At 41.6% G+C, this 26,371-nt stretch overlaps 1 protein-coding gene across 2 annotated transcripts in view; it reads right to left on the bottom strand.

The window, feature by feature from the left end:
• The window catches only part of sntg1 (syntrophin, gamma 1), a 36,496-nt gene extending 13,216 nt beyond the window's left edge, over positions 1–23,280 (bottom strand). The window contains exons 1-12 of one of the 2 annotated variants that reach the window (XM_058066866.2): positions 22,768–23,280; positions 13,887–14,125; positions 12,935–12,988; positions 11,867–12,001; positions 8,889–8,945; positions 8,708–8,765; positions 8,584–8,627; positions 6,568–6,609; positions 6,322–6,424; positions 2,539–2,621; positions 1,975–2,105; positions 277–406 (exon numbers count right to left, since the gene is read on the bottom strand). In XM_058066866.2, the coding sequence (XP_057922849.1) occupies positions 277–406; positions 1,975–2,105; positions 2,539–2,621; positions 6,322–6,424; positions 6,568–6,609; positions 8,584–8,627; positions 8,708–8,765; positions 8,889–8,945; positions 11,867–12,001; positions 12,935–12,961 (810 nt within the window). In that variant the 5' untranslated portion in view covers positions 12,962–12,988; positions 13,887–14,125; positions 22,768–23,280. The remainder of the gene's footprint in view (positions 1–276; positions 407–1,974; positions 2,106–2,538; positions 2,622–6,321; positions 6,425–6,567; positions 6,610–8,583; positions 8,628–8,707; positions 8,766–8,888; positions 8,946–11,866; positions 12,002–12,934; positions 12,989–13,886; positions 14,126–22,767) is intronic. The other variant, XM_078791522.1, reaches the window with a different exon arrangement.
• Positions 23,281–26,371: the final 3,091 nt, after the last annotated feature.

The raw sequence follows: 26,371 nt of genomic DNA, 5'->3' as shown, positions 1-26,371 counted from the left end.
GAAGCGAAGTGGAAGCATAAAAGGATGGAAGACTACTGGTACAAGCAAGAGCGGAGGAGCTATGTAGCAGCCCCCCCTCCCCTGCTAGTTCGGCTAGACAAACTATGGTGTTCATTTTGTTCATTGCAAACACGTGTGCTGTTACTGCACTGTTACGTGAACGTGTGACTACATCATGCAGTGACATTTGCAAAAGCGAACTGTTGCACCGCTACACATCTCATTAGTGGTTCACATGGGACACGGAAAGGAAAAAAAAAAATTCTTTATGCTCACGTTGTGCTTGGTGAGATTGGAGATGTTGCTGCCTGTCGCCTGAAGCCAGTCCAAGCAGTCTTCGGCCGTGGGGAACTGGAGCACACCACTGCACACACCATCCACAGCAATGACCTGGAAACCATTTTTCCTTGGAAAGAAATAGGAGGACAAAGTGGCATCAAGATAAAAAAACTTTGTGGTCAGCTCTTTGAACCTACAAACACAAATAATGGGATATAATCCATCATGAGGAGGTTTTCAGGGGACATCTTTCTGTATGGATCCATATATTATATATCAGGATTTATTCTGGCCACTACGGCAATAAATGCATGTACACAAGATCCCAGACCAATCACATGATTGCTAAGTATACCCACATGAGAAAGGTCAGCCAACCAAATAGTTTCTTAGATAATTTCTACAATTCTTTGTATTTATATTTAGCTTTGCACATGCAGTTTAGTATGAAACACTATAACAACACAAACGGCTCAAACCTTTTTAAAATGTGTGCTTAATATTTATTTTCTTTTTCACAGTTTTGTAATAATTATTTTTAAAGGGACTTTTAAAGTGCTTATTCCACTTTTCTGAACTATGAATGTTGTTAGAATGTTGTATTCTCGTGTTAAACAATGCCAAAGTTTCAGATAATGAGGTTTGCGCATTTTGGAAAGCAGTGGCTCTGAAAGCTTGGTTTTATAAAGTTTTTTCTAACACTGACTCGCTTTGATGTCACACAGTGCCGGGCTTCCTCATATGGGCGTGCGCTGTAGGACAGATACACTCTCTGCCCTCTCCCAAGCTCTGCTTCTCTGTTCACTGTGTTATCAATGTCTACCAGGAAGTGTTTTTTCGGGTGTAAGGCAGAGCTAAATTTCTTTACAATTCCTAATGAGGCAAACAGCAGGCGAAAGGAGTTGGAGTTCCTGATTCTCTACTAGCAAAATAATAACATTTTAATCCGTCAACGGCATTTCACACTGGACTGTTTTGTGAAAATGGGCCGGTATGCAGCTGGACTAGCCGACAAACTGTTGCTGAAGCTGTAGCCTTTCCAACGTTACTTTATTATTATCAACTCCTATACCATTTATCAACAAATTCTGAAAGATCTATGCGGGTTATCATGTGTAGCTGCTTTATGGTGATTCTTAATTTGGGTAACCATTGCATTTTCAATGTGCTTTAATTTGGTTTTATCATTTTTTGTAAAGCAGCTTTGAGTATTTTGAAGTTATTATTTTTATGTATTTTATAGTTGACATTTTAAGATATTTTTAAGGTTACTGTTTTCTAAATATTTGTTTTTATCATAACACATCTAAATTTCCAGTTAAATGCACTATATGTTATGGCTAATGTATTTGTCAGGCTTTCTATCATGCCAAACAATCTCTCTTAACTCATTTCCAGCAATTTTCCAGCTACTCTTCATTCCCTTGTTGTTAATTAAATCCAAACCAGCAGATTGGTAAATTTAGTTCTTAATACATATAATAAACAATTATGCTCCATTAAGAGTCAATGCACATACATATTGCAGTGGTAGCCCTCATGGAAATGTATCCAAGCACAGCTTAATGGCTCAACATATCAAACAGTGTGTGTGTGTGAGTTTAATATGTCTGGCCAAAAGCAGATGAATACGACTGATGTGAAAAAAAACCAACATGATGCTTCTGTGGGAATGTAACACTAGTTCTTTGTTACCTGCACACATCAGAGCCTGGCATGTGCTGAGAGAGGCGAGAGTGAAGCAGCGGTATGAGGCGGAGGTCCACCCATCTCTTCTCCCAGCGGAGTCCAGGTGATGTAGGCCACGAAGAACAGGACAGTGTGTCCTGCCGAAGGACCAAAACACAACCGTATTATTTTTTTAAGGACCTATTGCAGAAAAGCTAGTCTGAAGAGCCTTAAAAGCTACTGCGACAGGACAGGAATGCTCTGCTGTTTTTTGGAATCTACAGCAAAAATGGTAGTTAGCGATCCTTTATGTGAAATGAAAGGAGCGACAAGCTGTTTGTAGGAATCTGCATAAAAAATGAGAATTAAAGATCCTCGACATGACAAGAGTGCTGTGCCACTGCTCTTAAGGACCTACTGCAGAAGCGCGAGTCAAAGATCCTCTGTATGTCAGGAGCACTGTGCTTTTTTATGACTCTTCTGCAAAATAATAGTAAAACATGGCTAATGTATCCTGTAGAGTGGAAATATGCTTAACACAGAAACTTCCTTCCCAGTATGCATAAACTCTGAATTGATGAAGCATAGTACCGTGTTGTTAGGATGGTAGTTCAAGTGCAGGCCACTATCACACAATGGAGATGAGGTCCCGCTGCTCTGGTCACTGGGGATGCCTGCAAGTACAAAAACCCTATGATATATCTGTGAACAAAAAACCCTGATTTTTCTGGTAGGCTTCCGCTGCTTTGTGCCAATTTGCATTCAGTCGACCGTCCAGTCAACCTGGCCTATATAGGCTTATGAAAGGCTTTTATAAAAGCTCCCAAGTCTGATGACAGGATGAAGCTTTCCAATGCAAGAGAAATCAAGTGCGCCACAATGAGTTGTGTCATTTTGCTTCACTTTATAGTTGAGTCCCTTGATATGAGCAATGTGTCCTTTTGATGTTCTTATCTTATTAAGCTAAGTAGCATCAGGACAAACACACACACACACAAAGAAGCCATAAGTACAGTATAATACATTCGAACCTGAGTTAGTGTCAATCAGTTCCAGAAGTCAGAATCTAACTGAAATGAATGCTAACCGAATCAATATTCAAAATCTCAAAATAATATGAATCCAATTAAATTGCTCCAGAAAGTCAAAAATGTTAACACAAAACACGTTTTTACAGTCTTCCAATTAGAGATTTACATGCTTAGAACAATTGTAAATGCATATAAATGACGAATGAAAGTGTAAAGTAAACATTTAAGGTTACCTTTACCTTCATTGAAGACGTGATTCTTGATGTGACTGTTCCCAGATCAACACAGACACCACCTTCCTGTTTTGCAATGAGTTGTTTCTTGAATTCAAGTGTTTTTAATCTCAATACTATAACCCAAAATTGAATCAAAGTAAGTTGCAAATGTTACAATGTGATGAAGACAGTGAGAAACAATACTGAATTCAAGAAATAACTCATTATAAAACCCAAAGGTGGTATGGTGTTGATATTGCTGCCACATTGTGTCTTCAATGTCTTCAACCTTTCATTCATCAATGTGGTCTTACATTTTTCACCAGCATATGAACAGTATGCAATTTAATGCTTGTTTGTAAATAAATTGCTAACTCAAATTTATTTTGTCTCACTCGCATTTCTTCTTTTAGCATTTTGAAGCTCTACGTCACAAGGGTCACCAACCCATCGATCGTGAGCCACCAGTCGATCTTTGGGACTATGTCCGTCTATCTCGAGAAAATGATTACATCAGTGCCATCCCCTGCCGGAGAGTGAACATGCCCTGTTAGCCACAGGTGTCCATATATTAATTGTTAAACTCAAACAACGTACGTACACAGTAACGCACATGTGCACACATGTGTACCAATAAACACTGTGCCATCATAAGGCCTATATTTCCCTGGGTGTGCAGTACATGAATATGAATGTATCATGCATAGCCTGGGACACTACATCCTGTACACAGATGTACTAAGCTACACAAACAGTCACATAATAGGATTGACATCATGTCGCATGCAATTAGGGCCAGCAGGCCATTGCTGCCTTATCGGTTAATGTGGCAGCAACAGACCAGCGCTTTCAGAGGGTTTGCGCCCGCATCTCTCCGGAGGGTCTCTCTCCACCTTCCAGCGATATAGCCATTAGCTCTCCTACTATGGCAGTCACCACTACGGTTTTGCACTGCGAGCCGAACATTCCTCATCTTGCACATTTTTCTGGAGAGTCAGTTTCTTCTGAACAGTTCCTTCACCAATGCTCCCCTGTGTTCAATCAACAACCTGGAACTTACACTCCAGACCACGCTTAGGTAGCATTCATTATGAGCTTGCTCATGACAAGGCAGCGGCATAGACTCTGGCTATAAGCAAGGCTAGTCTTTACACATTGTCAGAAATGATGAAGGTTTTTGCCCATGCCATCCGTGGTAGGGAAGCGGGTAACCACTTGCTTGATATCAAGCAGAAGGGACGCTCGGTAGCAGCCTGTTCAATTGACTTTCAAGTATTGACAGTTGAAAGCAGCTACGAGGTGGCTTTGAGCAGCATATTCTGTAAAGCCATGAATGTCCACATTAAAGACAAACTGGCAGTGTGGGATGATACCACTTCCCTGGACGGACTTATCGACCTGGCCATCCGGCTGGATAAAACACTGAGGAGGAGAGACCCGGCAGCGTCACGTTGATATCACAGCCAATATTGACACAGATGACGAGGGACTGGAACACGCGGATACGACCACCACTGATCCTTCCACGCTCCATTTGGAGGTTCCCATGCAGCTGGAGTTCGCCTCATGAAGTTGGAGAGATCACACCGCAGCAAACTCCATCTTTGCCTGTATTGCGGCCATGCAGACCGTCATATCTCGAGGTGTTCAGCATGACCTGTTCGATGACATGTCTCACCGCCAGAATAGAACAACCTCAGATGGGGAACTCCAGGGCTGATGCTACCTTTTTGGATTGTGGGTTTGTCGAGCATCAGCTTGTTAAGAGTTAAACTGCAGGCTCCCGAGGAGGTACAGTCCTTGAATGGGAACCCTCTGGCGGTAGACACGCACCAAACCAAGAGTTTTTGTCACTCCGCCTATCTGGTAACCACCATGAGTCCATTTGATTTTTTTATTATTCCCTCTCAGTCCGCGCCTGTTCTGCTAGGCTTAACTTGGCTCAAGCTTCATAATCCTGTGATAGCTTGGGGTAGGGCGAGAATAGATAGTTGGAGCACTTTTTGCCATGCCAACTGCCTTCACACTCCTATTGAAAGGATCAATTTGTCGGGCATCCCTACTGAGTATTATGACTTCAAATAAGTCTTTTGTAAGGACAGGGCCCAGACTTTACTTCTTCATCGACCATACGATTGCATCATCAAGCTGCACCCTGACTCTACTTTACGCCCAAATGTATAATGTCTTGGCCCCGAGCAAAAGGCCCTTGAAGAATATATATCTTCCTCCTAGGACTCGGGCCTTAGTCGGCCTTCCTCGTCTCCATTGGAACTGGGTTTTCTTTGTCAAAAAGAAGGCTAAATCTTATGACTACCGAGGCTTCAACGAAATCACTGTTAGAAATTGCTATGGGCTGTCAGAAATGGACTCAGCATTTTTGGTTTTACAAAACTCCAGAATTTTTTCCACGGTTGAACTGCACAACGCCTATCATTTAGTGCGGATTAGTGACTGGAAGAAGGCTTTTAATACGCCGCACGGGCACTTTGAATACCTGGTAATGCCATTCGGTCTCACTAACGCTGTTGCAGTATTCCATTGCCTCCTTTACGATCTTCAGGGACATTATTCATATATTTTGCTTCATTTACTTGGATGACATTTTCCAGAAATCTTCAAGACCCAGTTGGCAGTCGCTCAGAGATTTTGGTATCCTTGACATTGGCTGATGTCAAAGAGTTTGTTTCGGCCTGCTTTGTCTGCACTAGAAACAAGTGCTCTCACAGTCTCTCCGTGCTTTGGGATCCAAAATCCAGCTCATGCTGAATCATGACAGATGTCTCACATACGGACTGTGGATGATGGGCAAACCCTCCCCCCAAAAAACAACATGAAGTTGTTGACTTATAGGTGTTGGTTTCATTTTGTGCAGAGGTAGATTAGTGTAAGTGTAGGCCTTGTGCAATTAAAAAAAATAATAATTCATGGTTTCCTAAACGCCCTGTAAATATCTATATAAATCTGATTTTAAAGATAATGTGGATAAAATGGTGCATCTAATATCTCCCTATATTGATGAACAGTTGCGTGTGTTAAGATGCAGAGTTGCTCTTTATATGGGAAAATATATTCAGGGTCATCTTATGTTTGCTATGTTAATATATTTTTTTTACTTATTTACTTACACGTGCAATCCTCACACAGAGGCAGTTTAAGGAAGGCTGGAGTCTTCTTGAGGAAAGAAACAGTCAGAGTGACTTCTTCACCAGCGTTCCTCAAAACCTGAACCTGGAAGACAACAATGTTTATTATTCATGCTGCAGGAGTTTCTAGTGACATGTTGCTACAATAAAGCCATGATAAAAGATGAAACCTAGAGTTTATGTATGAAAGATGCAAATCAAAAAAGCTGATAGCGGCCGACAGCTTACCACTTCCTCATGGCGATAGCTTCTCACGTTTATTCCATTTATCTGCAAAGAACAGCACAGTGCGAGTGTAAATACAGTGCTGCTGCTGCTGGCAGCTCACCCTGCTACATGATTAATGAAGCCAGCACTGAAAACTGTGAGCAGGAAATTTACGTCCATCAATACAAAACTTGATATTTATGGCTGATAAGTGATGAATCACCAACATAGCCAGCTTTTCTTTTTGGAATGAACAGAACCTGCTAACTTACATCAATATTATTGTCATTAGGACTTGTATTTGTTGGGACTACATATTTCCCTCGACAGGTCATAACTCAACTGTTTTCTTAATTAAAGCTTCATTTTGAGGGCTAATGAATCAGTATTGCAGCAAGGGTTTGACAAAATATATAGCATAAGCAGCTTAGGTCACATGGAATCAATTTAAATCTTCTATTTCTGTGCTCAATCATCCACACCAATGATATCCATCTTAAAGTATATCTGAGATAGATTCACTGGCCATGCAATAATTCTATTTTAATTTGAGGGGAATCTGAAAAAAGATCAAGAACACTATTGATTTTGAATGGTGACTGCAAAAAAACGAATCTGTCGGCAGCAATTATGACACCACCCTTTGCGGACTTTTGGTCGTAATTTAAAGTCAAACCAAGGGTCCTACTGATTTTGAAGGACATCTGTCGCAAAAAGGGCTGCACGATGGTCGAGTGGTTAGTGCAGGCCACACAGATATGAGACCTGTGTTCGATTCCATCTCTGTGTGGAGTTTGCATGTTCTCCCTGTGTATGCGTGGGTTTTCTCCGGGTACTCCGGTTTCCTCCCACATTCCAAAAACATGCGAGGTTAATTGGTGACTCCAAATTGTCCATAAGTATGAATGTGAGTGTGAATGGTTGTTTGTCTTTATGTGCCCTGTGATTGGCTGGTGACCAGTCCAGGGTGTACCCCGACTTTCGCCCCAAGACAGCTGGGATAGGCTCCAGCACCCCCGCAAATTAATCTGTCACAAAGAATGTAAGGTAGCTAAGATCAAATGTTACATTGCTAGTTCAGTGTTGTCAGAATACAATTTTAAAAACAAAATGAAGTATTGTTCTATGTCAAAGCAGGAATCCTATTGATTTTCAAAGGCTTCCTGACAGAAGGTAGCTGAGGTAAAAGGTCAGATTGGTTGTTGCGTGTTAAGAATCAAAGTTCTGCACGGCAATCTTTTGAAACTTTGAGTAATTATTATCAGAAATGTCTGATATTGGCATGAAAATGAGACATGCAAGCATATTAAGTGCTACAAGGGCAGTATGTCCATGAAGTGGAATTATTTCCATGTGTTACATTTTGCTCTGAGTCATTGCCAAAATTATATAACTAAAAGATAATGCAGTTTCATGGTTGAATACGGCCTCTTATTAGTTAGTTAAAATTAGTTAATTAATTAATTGCTTACGAAAAATGCATAATATACATATTTACATTATATTTTCTTCCTAAATTAAGCATTTCAAGCATAAAAATGGCTAAAGGAAGTAAAATACAAATATGAGGCATTCAGTACACATTCAAAGATGATACGTAGTATTTCACAGCAGTCACTAGGTGTAAGGTTATCTTCAGTGAGACACACAAATGCCAGTCTTGATTGTGGAATCATTTCATATTTGAATTATCTCACAGTAAGCACAATAATCCCCAATAAAAATACACTGCACATGCTGTAAAGCAGCTACACATCATACTTAACAGGAAAAAGAAAACCACAATAAGGGCACAAAAAGGTCCGTCCTGTCATGCCAAACATGACATAAAGTGCCGGTTATGGAAAGGGAGGGTAAAGGGTCTTTCTTAAACTATTCTAATTTGGGTTGATATTGGTGTTGGTAATGAAGTGCCGGACAATATTGAATATTGCTAAGAAAGGCATTATCAAGCCTCTGTGCTTTCAACCAATCAGTTCACTGCTTGCTGTTATTTTGGCAAGGCAGGCTGAGAATATTCTCATTTGTGTACTTTACCTGCAGAATACTATCGCCAATGAAAAGCAGCCCAGAGAGTTCGGCTACGAAACACAGAAAAAAAAACAAGATTAAACATGAGTAAAGTGTGTACATAAGCCAACTAGCTAAAGCTACAATGTACCTTTTTGTTCTTTGGATATTTTGGATATCACCACAGGGATTTTATGCTCCGCACCGCCCTGTGAGACATATTAGAAGAAACGGAATCAACGCCACAAAACACCTGAAGCCGTAAGACAATCAATAAGACTTGCTGTGGCTTCATTTAGGAGAGAAGTCTCACCAGCAAATACCTACATTACCTTGATGCTAAGGCCAAATCCTCCGATCGTCTGTCTCCGGATCGTTACAGTCCTCTCCTGGAATAGAGGCAGTCAAGAAGGAAGAAATGACTTTAAGATAAGGGAGGTCTGTGTCAATAAGAACCATCATGTCGCTGCACTTAAATGGCTTTTTACATGTCTGAGTTTTCTGGAGCATCTCATTTCCTCCTTGTTTTATTGTTTTAATTTACCAGCAGTTCCAGCTATCACCTGTTTGGAAAGAACGCCTGCCAACTTTTAGTCAGAGCCGACTGTGACACTGTTGGAGCCCTGCGTGATCTCATTTCTCCAATCTGTTGTTATGCGGCTAACTCCAGATCACTGAAGTGTAAAAATGACACCGCACTCTTATTAAATCTTTCCAAGTAATAATAACAAAAAAAATCCCCAGAACTGTGCAACTGCAGTACATATATTCCCCAATTTTATGTTGTTGTATAACAAATAACAGCGCACTGATGTGTGAAGTGATTCCGGGGGCCCGCACACAGTGAATTTATTGCATTTTCCTTGCTAGCGTATTTCTTTTTCTTTATAGATGCTCCCTAAGCTATTGTCTCAAGGCTGGCTGAGTCTTAACTTTACAAGAAAATTTAAATCTCTTAACTTCATCTTGCTTCAAAATGATACAGTGGAACCATTAAAGGAGGTCGTAGAATGTGTACATCAACCGCAACCTTCTGGAGAAATATGCCTCTAAAGCTGGAATTTGAAGATTTGTGAGAGCATCAAGACATGAATTCTGACAGTTTTGCTCTTAGTTATTATTCTCACAGAAGGAGTAGTCTCTGTTAGGGGTGTGACTAGAAGAATTTCTGGAATACATATTTGAATAATTTTCCACATTCCATTCTCCTTCGCTTATCCGGATTGCGGGGGCGGCAGTCTAAGTTGGGAAGCCCAGACTTCCCGGTCCCCGGCCAGCTCCTCTGGCGCCACCGGGAAGACACCAAGGTGTTCCCAGGCCAGCTGTGAGACATAATCCCTCCATTGTGTCCGAGCTCTGCCCTGGGACCTTTTCCTGACTGGGCATGCCCTGAACACCTCACCAGGGAGGCGTCCGGACTAAATGCCCGAGACACCTCAACTAGCTCCTCTCAATGTGAAGGAGGAGCAGCTCTACTCGGAGCTCCACACGGATGAATGAGCTCCTCACCGCTGTGAGGGCGAGGAAACTCATTGCTTATTTGCCCCCCATCTCTTTGAGGCGGGGCTAAGCGATGGGTGCAATGTCCTGGGGTTTCACCTGGATGCCCCACTTTTGTGTGATTTTGTGATTTTATGTGTGGATGTAGAAAATATACAACTGAATTGGCAACTGCTGTGACCTGGTTTAATAAGCTCTGATTCTTCCAGCTCCTTTTCAGACACATGTAGCAATTGTGTATAGTATATATGTGATGCATTTCAATGTAACACTGTATGAATGTTTGAAATAAAGCCAATCAAATTCGGACTTTCTCATTCAACTTTTTAACATTCTATTAGTACAAATAGTGATACTAACAGTGGTTAACTGATTCACTTGATGAGAATAGCATTGCCTCCATGCTAACATAAAATTAACAGTGGTTAGCCTCTTTTTTTTTTTGTTAAGATTTATAACACCTTTGTCATTCACAGTGGAACCTTGGTTCGAATTATGAATCAGATTCTCATTGCAAGGGATGCTAACCCAATACATTTTTCCCATGAGAAATAATGTTCCAGAATGTCAAGAATGTTAACACAAAACGTGCTTTTATAGTTTTACAATTAGAATTTGACATTACAATTTTGCAGAAAATGTAAGATGAATACATATAAATGATGAATGGGAGAGGTAGGCCTAAATGAACATTCAAGGTTACTTTTAATAGTAAACATAACCTTGGTAAATGGTCTTTCACTTGTATAGCACTCTTCCACCTCCAAGGCGCTCTGACACTGTGAGCACATTTACCCACTGAAACAGCAACTGGGGGCTCAGTATCTTGCCAAAGGATACTTCAACATGAGGCTCGAACCCACAACCTTCAGGTTGGGAGACGACCACGCTACCAACTGAGCTACGCCGCCCCACCTTAAATGTCCATGTGTCCCTTGTCAATTTACAATAGTTTTATGCATGTAAAACTATGAAAATATATTTATAGCTGACTTCCAGTTGTGGTTGCAATTTTCTTAACAATTTAACAATGCTAAAAGGACATTTTGTGATAAAACTATGTACATTAATAACACCATTGGACTCATGCTGTGTATTAATAACTCAACAAGATATGCGACATATTGGACACTAACCAGAAAATGTACGCAAAGGCAAAATTGGAGAGTTTCAATGTTAAGAGAAAGACATGCAAACTATGTCAGACGCTAACTGAGGTTCCACTGTATTATTAAAGTTGAAACTTTTTAGAGCCTTGTCCACAAGAAAACATTTATTTTCTTGGTGTGCTGATAAAAATATGCATCCACACTGAGTCTGATTAGTAAACACCCGACAGACAGAACCACACAACAGCAAAACTATAGAAGAAGTAAGAACGCACGAGCGTTCATCAGCTTCAATTTACCAAGGCTTGTTTAGACTGATGATGAAGTGGAATTACTTCTGCAAGTCAATTTTGGACAGTAATACAAAACATGGATGTCAGTCATGGCAGTCGCAGTATTTGGATATTTTGTCGGCTTGTCACTTCTTCAACACAGCAACAACAAATACCCTTTCACACCACCCAAAACTGTTTCCTTGTGGATGAAAGGCTGAAGCCATAAAACACTTTCGGAGTGGACGTCCCTTTAATGTGATATTAACAGAAAAATAACTATTGTTTGAGTTATTATGTTCATATTGTGATAAAAGGGCTATTTCATTCTGATGATGCTTTGATGACAATTGTTACTTGTTTACTATGACTATTCCTATCATGGCACATCACCAAGAAAGCGTGTGAGTAATGTCAGTGATTACTTACGCTGGAATAGAAAGGTTCCCCCGACACACAGATGACATCTTGCTCCTGAATGGTCAGAATATCTTTAGCCAAGTGCAGTCGAATATTAAACGGCTCCTCATTACCTTCTTGCATCAAATAAATCCCAGTCTTTGTCTGCGAACATTTGGAGAGATAACATCATTCATCAGGCCGCGCGTCGCTAAATTAAGTGGCCATGAAATGAAATGTCGGCGACAAGTTGCAAAAATGAGCATGGAAATGTAGGCAGTCTTTGCTCTCTTGCTTGTTGTCGTAAATCCACACAATCCTTCAAAGGAGAAACTTTTGATGTGTGCGGCTAACAAATTAAGAAGCTGTGAAATTGAGAGGGCTCTGTTGTAATTTCCCTGCATTACACAAGCAGGAGGACTGTGCGTGTGTGCTTCCAATCACGCATATAAACATGCACATTTGCATACATTTGCATACTGCCATCGCTCCCCTCCCTGGCTAATTACGATGCCTGTCTGCCCTTGACTTAAAAGGGTCTAAATAAAGGAAGCACCTTCACCTGACAGGACTACTAAAAGAAAAGGAGCCACTGGTGTCAGCATCCTCGTCAGCAAGGGACACACCAGTCATCACTTAACAAGGCAGCGCTGCATGTTTGCAATGCGTTAGCTCCACTGCAGGTCAGTTATCTTTCACTGGTAATGAGGAACCTCGGGCCCGCAGCTAGCTGCGACATGAAGAATGGAAGAACACTGGCACTCTACAAAGACAAATGTATGTCTGTGAGGGCCATTAAGTCGGCAAAATGAGGGCACCGCAGCACAGAGGCGGGGGTCAGAGAGCACCACACATGGATGAGCATTGGTGACCTGTGGTGGAGCTTGCGTTGTTCATAATTGGCCTCATCTCTGCCTCATATCGCTATCGCCATACATACCATCATTATCTCCAATAACATGCATGCTTATTTACACTGCAAGGACATCTCCTGCCAAGCATACGCCGATAAATATATCCAGACATAAAGTGATGCTACTGCGGAAAAAAAAACACAAAATGCTCCCCATTCACGGGGATTGATTAAATGTTACAAACCTCTTCATTTGAGGTCTTGAAATCCATGTGCTACCGTGCAGTGGTAGAGGGATGCTGGAAAAGGAGACAAACACAATAGATTTATAGAGTGACTGCAGTAAAAATAATAAAAAAAAGCCTACGGCCAATTTAAAGTGGCAATGTTACCGTCATAACATTTATAACGAGTACTGGAATGCATTGAAATGTACGCCTCAACACTCATTCTAGAACAACTAAATTGGCACCGCCAGTAATTTAAAACACTGCACTGGCTTTTGCTGAAGTATCAGTAAACTGATAGCAGTTATCATAATCAAGAAAACAAACGAAAAAGTGTCAACATTCATTTTTAGTTAATTTAATGCCACTTTTATAAAACAATGTTTTGTCCAAATGCTTTTTGTAGTAAAAAACTGACTGTATTCACGAACTAAGTAATTCTTACTCATTCTTATTCTTACTATGTTTGTTTGTTGCTTCACACAGCTGTCCGTACATTCACACACATTTAATAAAAATGTCAGTCTGAAAGGGAAAAAATACAGTGGCAAAGCTGGTAAAAGCTGTCTAGTACTTTTTATAAATGCAGTTTTATAAAATGTTTATTTGGTGGACCAAAAGGACCATTTGATGTTTGTTTGTCGCTTTGCACAACCATTGGTCTAATCACACAAATTGTCACATCCATTTACTGCTCAAGCACTAGTCGAAAAATCCAAAATCGGAGTTCATTAAGCGACAAGGAATAATTGATACTAACAAAGTCCTTATAAATGTTTGAAGCTATTCTTCCATATGTTGAGGATTAGTAAGACAATGTCACCATTAAAGTTCCATGCCACCACATCTGCTTGAGCAAGCCTCATTTGCATCGACCGCTCAGTTTTAATCAGACATGACTGCCACTTGACTCGACAAGCAGCGCGGAACAAAACTGGTTTCCCCACAGCCCCCGCAGTGGGATACTTACTTCACTAGAAAGGCCCCCCCAACTGTTTTGATGTTGAGATCAGGCCATCAAACACCCAGCTGATCCCAGATCAGAGGGGGTCTCCCCGCATCACTGTGGCACTCTGATAGCGAAGGCGGCAAAAGCAGGGAAAGAGAGCGATTCTGTCAACTCTCGAGGGGCCTGGCTTGGGATGGTGTACATCAGGGTATCATTCCGATGCCGCTTACAGGTGATGAGCTGCTGCAGAGCAAAATTTCCTGTGAGGAAACAAGACTGAACGTTGTTGATTCAACATTTCAGACTGTATGTGAGTGTGAAGCAATTCCCACATAAAAGTGATTCAGTCAGGAAGAATCCTTTAAAAAGGCATGGCTTGTAATACCATGTCAACATGAAATTAACCCTTATTCTTACATTCTGTTTGCAAGCACACTACAAGAGGCACTGCTTGTTAGGATTCAGTGTTGGCTACACGCCACCCTTCTGATGAGCTGCAGTGTTGCTTTACACACATACAGTGTATTTCCTGCATGAATCATCCACCTCTGATTATTCGGCAAGAGGAGCCTTCATATAACTTGCAAATGTATTTGTCTGAGTCCCATCTGGACCAGGAACGAGCAAGAGGAAGACCGGAGGGGAATAAAAGCTGAAATTTAAAGCATTGACCTTCAAGCAAACAGCCCAGAAACAGACTAAAATATTAATATTGTGTTGAAGTTAAACTAAAAAGCTTCCTCATAGGGAGGTTACGTCTCTACTCTGCTGTAAGAAATACGTCAGGTGTTTTTATCAAAGATAATTATGACTCTAAGCTATGCAATACACGGCTGATAGCTGTAAAAAAAATTCATAATGTAACCCAAAAGTGGTTTATTTTGCCAAGAATATCTTTTACCGTGGGCTGCACGGTGGATGAGTGGTTAGCACGCAGGCCTCACAGCTAGGAGACCCAAGTTCAATTCCACCCTCTGCCATCTCTGTGTGGAGTTTGCATGTTGTCCCCGTGCATGCGTGGGTTTTCTCCGGGTACTCCGCTTTCCTCCCACATTCCGTAAACATGCTAGGTTAATTGGCGACTCCAAATTGTCCATAGGTATGAATGTGAGTGTGAATGGTTGTTTGTCTATATGTGCCCTGTGATTGGCTGGCGACCAGTCCAGGGTGTACCCCGCCTCTCGCTCGAAAACAGCTGGGATAGGCTCCAGCACCCCCTGCGACCCTCGTGAGGATAACCGGTAGAAAATGAATGAATCTTTGACCACTAATTTGCAGGAAAATGAGCTTTTGGTACGGTTAAATAAAAAATTTGTCCACTCAGTTTTTCATTGTACTTTTCTTACAGTTCATGTTCTCGTGGACCCAATCTGGTGTATCGTCTCGTGAGTTAGGTGTCTCATTAATGCTAAGCATTCTGGGTGCATTTCTGAACAAATGTCCAAATATGGGTCATTGTCCTATATAGGCTTATTATGTTGACATGGACTATGCTGCGTTCACTGTTCAGCAAACCAAAAGCCATGCCAAAACAACAGCTCTAAATTCTCCTTCTGTGATGTTTATAATGGTTTATTGATCAGGGTATTAATCATTTAGTTAATGTGTGGAGTACCTGGCAGCTAGCTCAATAACTAACTTTCCACTCTAGTACACTATGATGTATACAGAGCATGGGGCAGGAGGGCAACAGTGATGGAGCAAGCCAGTGATGTGTTTTAGTGTTTAAGTGCACAGTAGCAGCAGAAGCAGCCGTGTGTATGACAGATGTGAATGAATCCTCATATAAAAATAAATGTTCCACCTGAAAAATTTCTCAGAGACGTCCATATGCCCTCGGCCGGCACATCTAATCATCCCGTCCTCTTGTCTTTGGATGTAAGAGCCCTTTTGTTGCCTTTTAAGTTGAGTCAGCGTAACTCCTTTTTTTTATACAAGCACTCCATCAGATATTTGCAGCGCCACCAATTTGCCAAAGCCTTGTTTCTCCAAATAGTGCCTCTGACACAATGGAGAGGAGATTGGCTGAATGATGCGGAGATGCTAGCGGGACATCTCCATCTCCGAGACTCGATGATGAATGGACGCTTCTCCTTGGAGACGAGGCAGCTGTCTGCAAGGCGTTCCAGAAAATCAAGTTTTACTGGTAAATGGATGCTGGCTTCACTTCCTGTGTGTTCTACTAGCTAGAATAGACAGCGTGTGGTAGCAGAGAAAGCAGATATTATGGCAGGTATTTAGTTATTATGCTAGCCCATACAGTTCATTTTCTATTTTAAGAAGCCTTTGTGTAAATGTGTCAAAATGTGTGTGTGTCACGAAGCTCCTGCACTCTCCAGGCCACATGAGTGATGGGCAGAGCAGTAAATTAGTGCACTCATTTATAGGCTGAGCTCTTGGCCTTCCTGTCTGTGATGTATGCCCTCCGCCGCCAGATATCAACTTGAAACGTGTTGCAAACTTGACATGCAAGGTGACGATGCGCCTCTGTCAGCATCTTTCTCCCACAAGACAGAGACTGCATTTTTTTTTCCTTTAAAGTCCAGTTAGGCTCTTTTCCCACGCTTGGCTTTATTCCGGGACGCCACGAGACGGAGCAGCTTTGCATGACTCAGTAAGTCATCATTTGTCTTCCTGTGGTTTTATATTCAGACTGTCACTTCATCTTCACCCTTAAACAAGCTGCTCGTGCCTCTTTAAGCCACGCCCACCCACACACCCCTACCTTGATTGGACATAGGCCTGTCATGGTAATCAATAAATCATTTAACAGCACAAGAAATGATTTTGACATATGTATGTGTGTTTGTTTTCCTCCTCTCTTTCCGCCAAAGAGTTGGATGACAAGAGAGTTCACTCTATGCATTTGTCTAAGCACCTGGGCGTGTTGGTTCTCTAGCAGAACAAACGAGTGAATGAACCCTCCCGTCAGTCATTCAGTCTCTTCCTGCTCTTTCAAGAAGGAAGTGAGCCGCTAGACAAGCGCTACCTAGTGCACACAGAGTGCTGCAAGTGAGTGTTGTGAAGAGTAACAAGCAAGCAAACGCAAACCACTGACAGTACAGTCACTTTGAGGGTAATGACGCACCAACTACAGTGATTTGAGGCCCGAGCCATGTGAAAATACACTGCAAACATATTGAATAAACAGGGGAAAAACATCTTTTGAGGGACTACCCGTGTTTAAAAAAAACTCCACCAAAATGTGGTGGAAAAAGGCTATTAGCAACTCCACACATGCATGCATGTAAGACGATGTACATAAACTATATAATGCTACACAGACGACTGCTTACTTACACAAAATAGGACAACTGTGATGACCACTGTGATGCGACAGTGAGCCAGTGTTACAAAAAAACTCTCTGAAACCGAGCATTCAGAGGCATCCCACTCTTCTTTCACGTCCAAATGTGCAATCCTCATTAACTGAAACTTTGGCATAGTTTCACACAATAATACAAACAATAATACAACATTCTAAACCTTTATAGGTCAGAAAAGTGGAAAAAAACATAGTAAATTCTCTTTAACTAAATAATACAAAACATAGCAACACCTCATTGTGCATGTACAAAACTTAAAAAAAATTACACCTCATTAAAACATAAATGGACTGGCGACCAGTCCAGGGTGTACGTTGCCTCTCGCCTGAAGTCACCTGGGATAGCATGCCCCCGCAACCCTAATAAGGCACTGAATCACAGAGTAAATAATATTTTACCAACATTAATATCACAATATAGTGTTTGTGCGATAATTGATTAAAATACATCAATGAAGAATGAATGAATGTCAATGAAGAAGGTCAAACTTCAGCACACAAAATTGAAAAACCATTGAAAAGATGCCCCCAGAAATTTTTTATACATTTAAACTATGATGAGAAAAGCCATCACTTTATCAGACTCCAGATGAGCATCAACACGAGATGACAATTCCCACAGGAATGCCTCACAGGCTGCTATAATTGGCAATTCTAACAAAATGTTTGGGACAACTGCCTCTCTGAAGTTGCGCAAAACTTCAACTTTCAGAATGCTGTCATGGGAGATGTCGGCAAACCTCACACTTCGGTCATTACGTATGCAAAGTTTACTTTTCCAAAAGGAGCGCATCAAAATTAGAACTTTATTCTTGTAAGATTCATAATAGAATTTGTAGCCTTACAATGCTGACAGAACACAACAATACTTGGATCTCGAACAATGACAGTCATGATATCTGAGAGACAACAATGTAATTTTGAGGATGTTTTGGGGTTTTCTGACAGATGTCTGTAGCTAACGGGATTGGACAACTAAATCATCTTATCTAACACAAAATCAGCACAAAGCCTTTCTGTGACACTAAATGGCATCATCATTTTTCCTAATTACACTGCATCGCTGCATGAATGGATCCTGAATGTAACGTAATGCGCATACAGTTTCTATGTGAGGGAAACATCAGCGAGGCCGGAGCAGTCGATAGGCGATGGCGGAGCCGGGAAGCGGCACCATGCTGCGTATCGACTTCTTGAAAAGGATTTTAAAAGGCGGCGATGCTGAACGCTGAAGACGAGGACATGTTGAAAGAGTGGAGGGACACATCTGTTCACCATCTAAATGTAGAAGCCTTCAACCATCTCTCAATTGCCACTGCAATTAATGATGAATACAAGCTGTCTAACGTGGAACCACTAATCTCAGGGCGTATACGAAGCATACATTGAAGATTTTATAGATGATAAAAGCAGAAGACAGAAAGTTGTTGTTTGTCTTTCTTGTCAACGACTAATGATCATTTAAAAGAACCTGAAATGAAACTTTAAGAATTAATTCTAGCCTTGAATGACAGCAGCTACTTGTCAGCAGGGTCATATTTTAATGAATCTATATTTTAAAACATGACATAAATACTTCATTCTCATTTGGGAATCTGAGTTAGTGGAACCTTGAATGCACCACGAGCTGCTCCAATTTGGGATTCTAAGAACATATTTGACAAGAATACACCTCTAAAGCAGGGGTCCCCAAACTTTTTCCAGTGAGGGCCACATAACTTTTCTCTCCTTTGATGGGGGGCCAGGGTCGGTCTGTTTGTTCATGTTCTATGACTGGGGCAAAGTGAGGTTGTAGTAATGTTGCTCACAATAGGGGCAACCATTTCCAGTTCTATAACAGAAACTGCACCCTGTCAGAAATGTACGTGCTTTAGCCGAGCGGGTACCGTTTTCGTTGTGACACCGGTTGTACCGCAGCAAAACAGCTGAAAGGAGTGGTGGTGGGAGGATATGCGTATCTTGGGTAGCGTATTGTTCAAGGACCGGGTCAAATGTGGAAGTGGGCCATGTCCGACCCCCGGGACTTAGTTTGGGGACCCCTGCTCTAAAGTTACAAAACCGACCTTTGTATTTTTGCTTTGACTTGGGCTTGGGCCACAGGAAGTTCTTAGACAATCTAAGCAGTTTTCAGCTACTGTAGATTGTTTTGTTGTCACCAGTGATTAACTACATAAAATGTGATGTAATCATCATTGTAGTTGCACATTGAATCGTTTACCCCTACTTATTACAAATAAAAACATATTTCTATCTGCGATTAGATGTGATTAATTGTGAGTTAACTATGGACAAATGTAATTAATCAGGATCAAATATTTTAATCAATTGACAGCCCTAGTTAAAATACAACATGACGTAAACTCACTTTTACAGCCTGAGTCGTGCATACACACGGCTACACGGAGCGTGCGCTGCTAAACTAAGCTATCGGCGCTAGCTAGTGTAGATGCAGTAGATGACGATGGCATTATATCTTGACAGCTGAGGGCAAAGGTTTACTGTCTGTAGCTACAGTCAACATTTAGCATCAACACTTATGTTAAAAATATTCATTGTTGGGTGATCCGAAGCAGCCAAATAGAGCAAGCAAAGGACCTAAAACATTGCCTGACTTGAACATAAAGGCTGCAATACAATTAACCTCTTTGCTACATTATATGAACGCTTTTGTCCTGAGTACCTTTAATTTCACTGAACAGGCCACACACACATTACACGTTTTGTTCTGCTATCATAAGCAAAATTGCAATCTTGGTTAATTGCAGCTTGGGGCTATTTGACTTTTCACAGGTTGAGTGAATTGCCAAAGTTCCAACGCTTACAATTTACAACGCACAATACTGCCTTCCATCAAGGCCGAAGCTGCAAGCAGACAGCGCTACTTTAGCAAATAAGAACACTCTCTGCATTTATCAAACGTGACCTGAAATTGTCCAGGCTGGCCCACTCGCAGGTTGTAAAAGACGGCAGTGCAAAGTGCTGGCTTCAACAGAAATGTTTATCTTGGGAGGTTGTGCTGTAGCCATGCTAAGCTGCGTGCTAAGCGACTGTGTATAATCTATCTCCTAATTGCTTCTCTTGGGGTGCTTCTCAGTTACGTGTCACTCTCGGCGCCCGGGCCTGTGTTGCAGTCCCTCAGTACGCTGGCCACATGCAAATCAGGCCTGTGTCTTCTCCTCCTCCACTCTGTGAGAGTTGACGGTTTCGCTTCATTAGGCACAGGTCCCCGCTTAGCCGGGGCTAATGGCTTCCTGGTTGCATGACAGTCACTTTGCGGCCACGGGTGCCACGGAGAGACACATATGTCCTCGCTTTTGATCGTGCTGCTTGTCCGTTGAAGAAAGCAAGAGGCAAGTTCAACATCTGGAGGGTGGCCTGCTATAAAGCCACCGCAGACACACCAGAACATTTTTCTCTCAGTGGGGGAGCTCTGAGTTTAGATGGTGATGAAGATGTCCAGCAGTGCAGCCTCCTAGCGAGAGGGAACAGCTCACATATTGGAGTTTTTTTCTTTTTTATGCTTTAGTTGGTGCTCACTTCCAGAGCCAAGAGTACAGAAGGAGTCCATGACTGTCCTTCATGGTACATCCACTAAAGTAACCCATAGGGATGCTTACTTGGCTCCACGGCTTCTGTTTGTACCCTTCCCAAAGCCAAACAAGCCTCAATCTTAATTATTCATCTTCGCAAGACACGTAAAATGTTCATAAGACTTCATAAGACTTCAATTCACAGCATTATCGCTGCACATGTTTTTCATTTCTTTGGCTTTTTGTGGTGTATTTCACAAACATCTGCTTCTTTCTTTCTCTTACGGCTTTTCTCTTCAGGGGTCGCCACAGCAAATCAATCTCCTCCATCCAACCCTGTCTTCTGCATCTGTCTCTCTCACACCAACTACCCTCATGTCCTCCTTCACTACATCCATAAACCTCCTCTTTGGTCTTCCTCTATGCCTCCTACCTGGCAGCATCCTTCTACCAATATATTCACTATCTCTCCTCTGGACATCCCAACCATCTCAGTCTGGCCTCTCTGACTTAATCTCCAAGGCATCTAACATGTAATGTCCCCCTGATGTACTTGTTCCTGATCCTATCTATCCTGGTCACTCCCAATGAGAACCTCAGCATCCGCATCTCTGCTACCTCCAGTTCCTAAAATACCATAGCCTGTCCCAAAAGTTGGACGGCATTGATGTGAATGATGCTTGTGATCATCATGAGAATTCAGTACAAGTTAAAAGTTAAAATTCTATGTGTGTATTTTGTTTTTTCTTAGATTTTTTTAGGGATTTTTCTCAACATCAATCCCATAAGCTGGATTGCCCTGGTGCATGACTCCAGTGTACTCCAGTTTAGTGAGCAGGATGTAAAGGAGAATGTTAGTCAACTCAATTCACAGTATTGTCTCTGAGTACGTTTTTATTTTTGGGGGGCTTTTTGTGTGTTTTCACAAATCTATCCTAAAACAACCTAACCAATCCCAAAAGTTGGATTGATTTGTCCTTAAACCTGAACCTATGCTTTTTTTGGCTTTTTCTGTGAGCATTAGACGCAGTTGACTCCTATCAGAGAAACTTTCCAAAAAAATCAGTGGTCAACGAGCCTGTCCGCTTTGTGTCCTCCGACTAGTTGACGAGTCTGAGTGACAACACTGGGAATACTCCAGCATCCATAATTGATGCGTACATTGGCTGCTTCCAGATGATGCCGCCAGACAACCTATCCCACTTGGATATTTAAAGCGATTAGCTAGAGTCTGGAATTTTAACGAGCCAGCGGTGGGTTCAGAGGTGGTGTGAGGCAACAACTGATTATTGAAAAATAAAGTGCAAATGAGCTCTTTTTGTTGAGTGTGTTTTCCCCCTATAAGTTATTGATCCGGAGCTGTAGCTGTATAGGCTCAATTTCTCGTACCAATTAGATCCAGACTGGGACACTATGGGGTGACATATTGGGACGACACTGGCACTGCTTTTTGATTTAGGACAAAACGAACTAAGACTAGGGAGGGCACGTGTCAATAGCATAGTCTTTGTGAGACCTCCACTACGTCAAACTGATTGCGCCTGACCTTTGACCCCCTGATGGTCAAGCTCATCTCAGCTCAGCTCAGCTCAGCTCAGTATTGCTTTCCAAATGAGAAGGGAGGGGATAAACCTAAAATCGTGGATTTTGCAACTCCCAGAGGGAGTCTTAAGACACAAACCCTGTCAGCTCTCATGCGTGCAGCCCATCACCGCCGCCAAGGAGGAAAGCGAGCCTTTATTCAAGCACACCGGTTTAGCAACATAAATCATGTGACACACCACAGATTCTAGGAGCTTTGGACAGCTGGACTGAAACATTTCTCTGTATGGATTTTAAGCACACACACACAGCAATGAGTGTTACCAGCACACCTATGTGATGCTCCTTTATCCCTCCCATGACATTAGAAGCAGTGCAGCATTCAAGATAAGTGTGTGATAAATTGAGGAGTGGTGCCTTTAATGTGTGTTTAGAATAACAGTCATAATACTTAACGCCCCATTCTTCACGTCAAAATCCATCAGGGCGAACAAAGCAGGCTTACCTGATTGAACAGGTGCTGACGTCTCTTTAAAAAACACTGCCGTCCCTCTTTATTTCAGTGCATGCAACGGGTGTTCATCTGAGTGAAGCCACAATGAATCCCTTGTGGCAGCATCGCCCACATCCCGCTCCACACGGCTCTGGCGAGAGACGGAAGCAAGAGGTAAAAAAAAAAATTAAAAAAAAGACAACGTAGACGCCAAATTTAGTCCATCCTTGCCGGATAAAGAGAGACGTTTCGAGGGGGGTCGCTCTCCGTCAACATCTCCGCCGCCCTCTGCTGCCTCGCATCGCGCCTCCGACAGTCGACTGAAGCCGGTGATACTGGATTGGCGGTGTGCTACAGTCCGGTCCACTTGCTCGTGCTCGCATTAGTCCGCATGTATCACGAGTGTGAACCGTGACAGCGCGGGTCTACTTTTTTTCTTGGTAATCCTGCGCAGTTTGGGGACGTTTGGCGCTCGTCCCACAATCACAGGCGCACTAAAGACGCGCAAAGAGCTTTCTCTAACACCTCTCACACGCACACATACTGCGGTTCTGTCTGCGTGTGCGTGTGCGTGTGCAAAAGACTATGACATATCTCACATGTTAAGGTTTTTTTTTGGACATTCACACTCTGGTAAGCATCTATACTGACAATATTCCAGAAGTATTTGGACCATGACAGTGGGTTTAATGGTTTTAAGCTTTAAGAAGTTTCATCATCCTCCATTTTATGTAACTTACCTCAGGGAAATTTGCCCAAAAGGCCCAAAAGTATTTTGAACAATAACAGTGTGGAAAAGCATGACAATATGTATTTGATTGCGTACGCTTGTACTCCTGAACCAAGGGTGTCAATTTGTCGAAAGATGCACCCCTTGTCGTGTTACCTGTACTATTATTCTTCTGGCAAATACGTACACCACATACACCCCTAAAGGTTGCCTCGTAAATCGGACTGGCTGGAAATTTCTCACACAGCTCAATGCACTGTACAAAACACCTCCTGGAACTTTAGTGTGTTATCACCACAAAATTTGGTACACACCACCAGGGGACTGACAAACACATGTGTGCAAAATTTGAGCAAGATTGATTGAAAAACATGGCCACCATCAAGCAGAACTCTTTGCACAGGAAGGGGTGAGTCTTGATATAAGTGATTGAAGATTTGTCTAATGATTATAAAATGTTGCATTGCATGTCACTGGAAATTACATAATATTTCAATGTAATTTTACTTGGTAACAAAACATATGTATGTTATGTTGGTTATATATTATAATACATTTCTCTCCTTCAGTAACATTGCAGTACATATATAGTAATGTACTTCAGAGAATACTGTACAGAGAAGCAAACAAGTTTTCCCTGTGGAGTATCTTATTTTGAAATTCTCAGTTAAGGGTCACCTATAGTTGTCCTGCAGCTTCTGGGGATGCACGCCAAGAGAGGGATGGTGTGATGCTATAAATACATGTGAGCAGATGATTCTACACTTTTCAACAACAGCAGCATTTCAGTAAGTGGGAAGAGGACTACTGTATAATCTTAACATATTGTTTATCCCTCCAATTAAAAAACAGGAAGCAGACCTGGACATGAGCTTGTTAATATGGTACAGAGAGTGCATGGAACTATGATACTGAATAATAAATCACAACAAATCCTATACTCTACTGTACCAATCCCTTATGTCATGCCAATATGCTCCATAGTGGCTGCATGCAGGATGACATCAGTGCAATGTGATTGGATCAGTTTTTTCACATGTGCTATCATTTCACTCTGACTTTGCGGCTTTTTATTATTTATTTATATTACTCTTGGTGGAGGTTATTGTTAATAGCTGCAGGGAGGGACGGTCGCACTAATTACTGCACATGAAACGTGCATGCTTTGCATGTTCCCACGCATGACTGTGTTTACCACAAGCTTCTATAGTTTGGGGATTATTACCAGTGTTGCTATTCACTTCCACTATGCATAATGGCATTTGTCATGAAAGACTTGCAATAATTGTATATGGCACATATTTGCATGCGAACATGCAAAAACAAGCGAATGTTAGGCGTTGATGTATTGGATTATTTTGACTACAGTCTCAGTACTCTGTTTATGTACGCCCCAGTTTTCATATGATTCGGTTTCTGCCGAAAAAAAAAATGGCACAGAATATTTTGTCTTGTTTTTTGTACATGGTCTTAGTTTTCATATACGGTATTGGACATAAGTGTGACTGCTAATCATCTGCCACAATTTGACAAAGAAGCTAAAATCAATTCAATCTCGCGAGGATATAAGGGAAGTTCCATCCATTCATCATTTATAATTATTTTCCATTGTTTTCTGCATGTACTAGTAAAACTGTTTTCTTTGAGTGTCTGGAAATGGTTTAATTGGATTTACATTGTTTCCTATGGTAAGCATGGTCTTGGTATTCATAGACTTTAGATTTTATCCGACCTTTTGGAACAAATGAATGAGAAAAACAGAGGTACCACTATATTTGTGTGTGTTTCCATTGCACAAGGTGCAGGTTGTCATCCTAACACCTAGCAGAAGGAATGATCATATTAATCATATTTGTGTATGAGCAAGCATATGCATATTGCCACCATGAATGATATGACACATGTACAATGCCGGTAGATTGTGCAGGTAAGTGTCTGTGAAATGTACATATGTGTCAAGATGAAGCTACAAAAGAGCTTACGGACAACTTTTCTATGCTATTCAAGATTCCTTGAGCATCTCCACTAAAATGCCATTTTATTATACAGTCTCATGACTTCAGTAGCTGCAATCACACCAGCTTTTTGAGGCATTAAAAAGTACACTTGAAAGTTACTTATAGTGCTCCAGACATCTGCAGTAATGAAAGGGCGCCATGTGATGATGAGTTACAATGTATTGCGGCTATTTGCTGTTGATTTAAAGAGATTTGTGTGTACGCGGTGAGCATGCCAACAATGTAGGAAGCAGCTAAACCCATCGTTGCATTGATTTACTGAGAAAATGAAACATTTTTTGTATTACTGAGGAGAAAATCAACCCCTTTCTATGGTGAAGTTTGCCCATTAAAGGAGTCTGGCTTCACCGGTTGCGGTGCTCTTTTGGGAATGCATTAGAGGACGCCAAGGACAAACCATCCTCTGTTGTGATCGTGATCTATCAAAACAACTGGCTGCTCTTTTGAGAATGACTCATATGATGTGAAGCACTCCTCCTTTCATTACTCTCAGCATCTGCATCCACTCACTGAATGCAGAGAGTGCAATGCCAAAATTTCTCCACAAATGACTGGCGTTCGTCTGGAAAAATGGCCCATGCCGGTGAAGGTTATCGATTTCTGGGCTTTACCTTCAGTGGAGCTTTTCTGTTGGATAAACTCAAGCCTGGAGTTATTGCACACTGATAACCTCCACAGCACTCTCTATCATCCGTGCATAGGCAAAGAATGGGAAAACTATTTGTGATCTGCAATTATGCTTGCAAGATAAGATAAGGCCTTAACAATTAACTTAACTTGCCCCAGACATGTGGGGGCTGTTCATATCTGCTGACCCAGCCTGGATCTCTTACATCAGCATCGCTAAGCTCTTTTTGCCGTGAAGGAG

The sequence above is a fragment of the Doryrhamphus excisus genome, linkage group LG6 (assembly GCF_037039965.1).
Source record: "Doryrhamphus excisus strain RoL-2023G ecotype Guam linkage group LG6, RoL_Dexc_Guam_v1.1, whole genome shotgun sequence".
Lineage (NCBI taxonomy): Eukaryota > Metazoa > Chordata > Actinopteri > Syngnathiformes > Syngnathidae > Doryrhamphus > Doryrhamphus excisus.
This window is presented reverse-complemented; position numbering and strand designations above follow the sequence as displayed.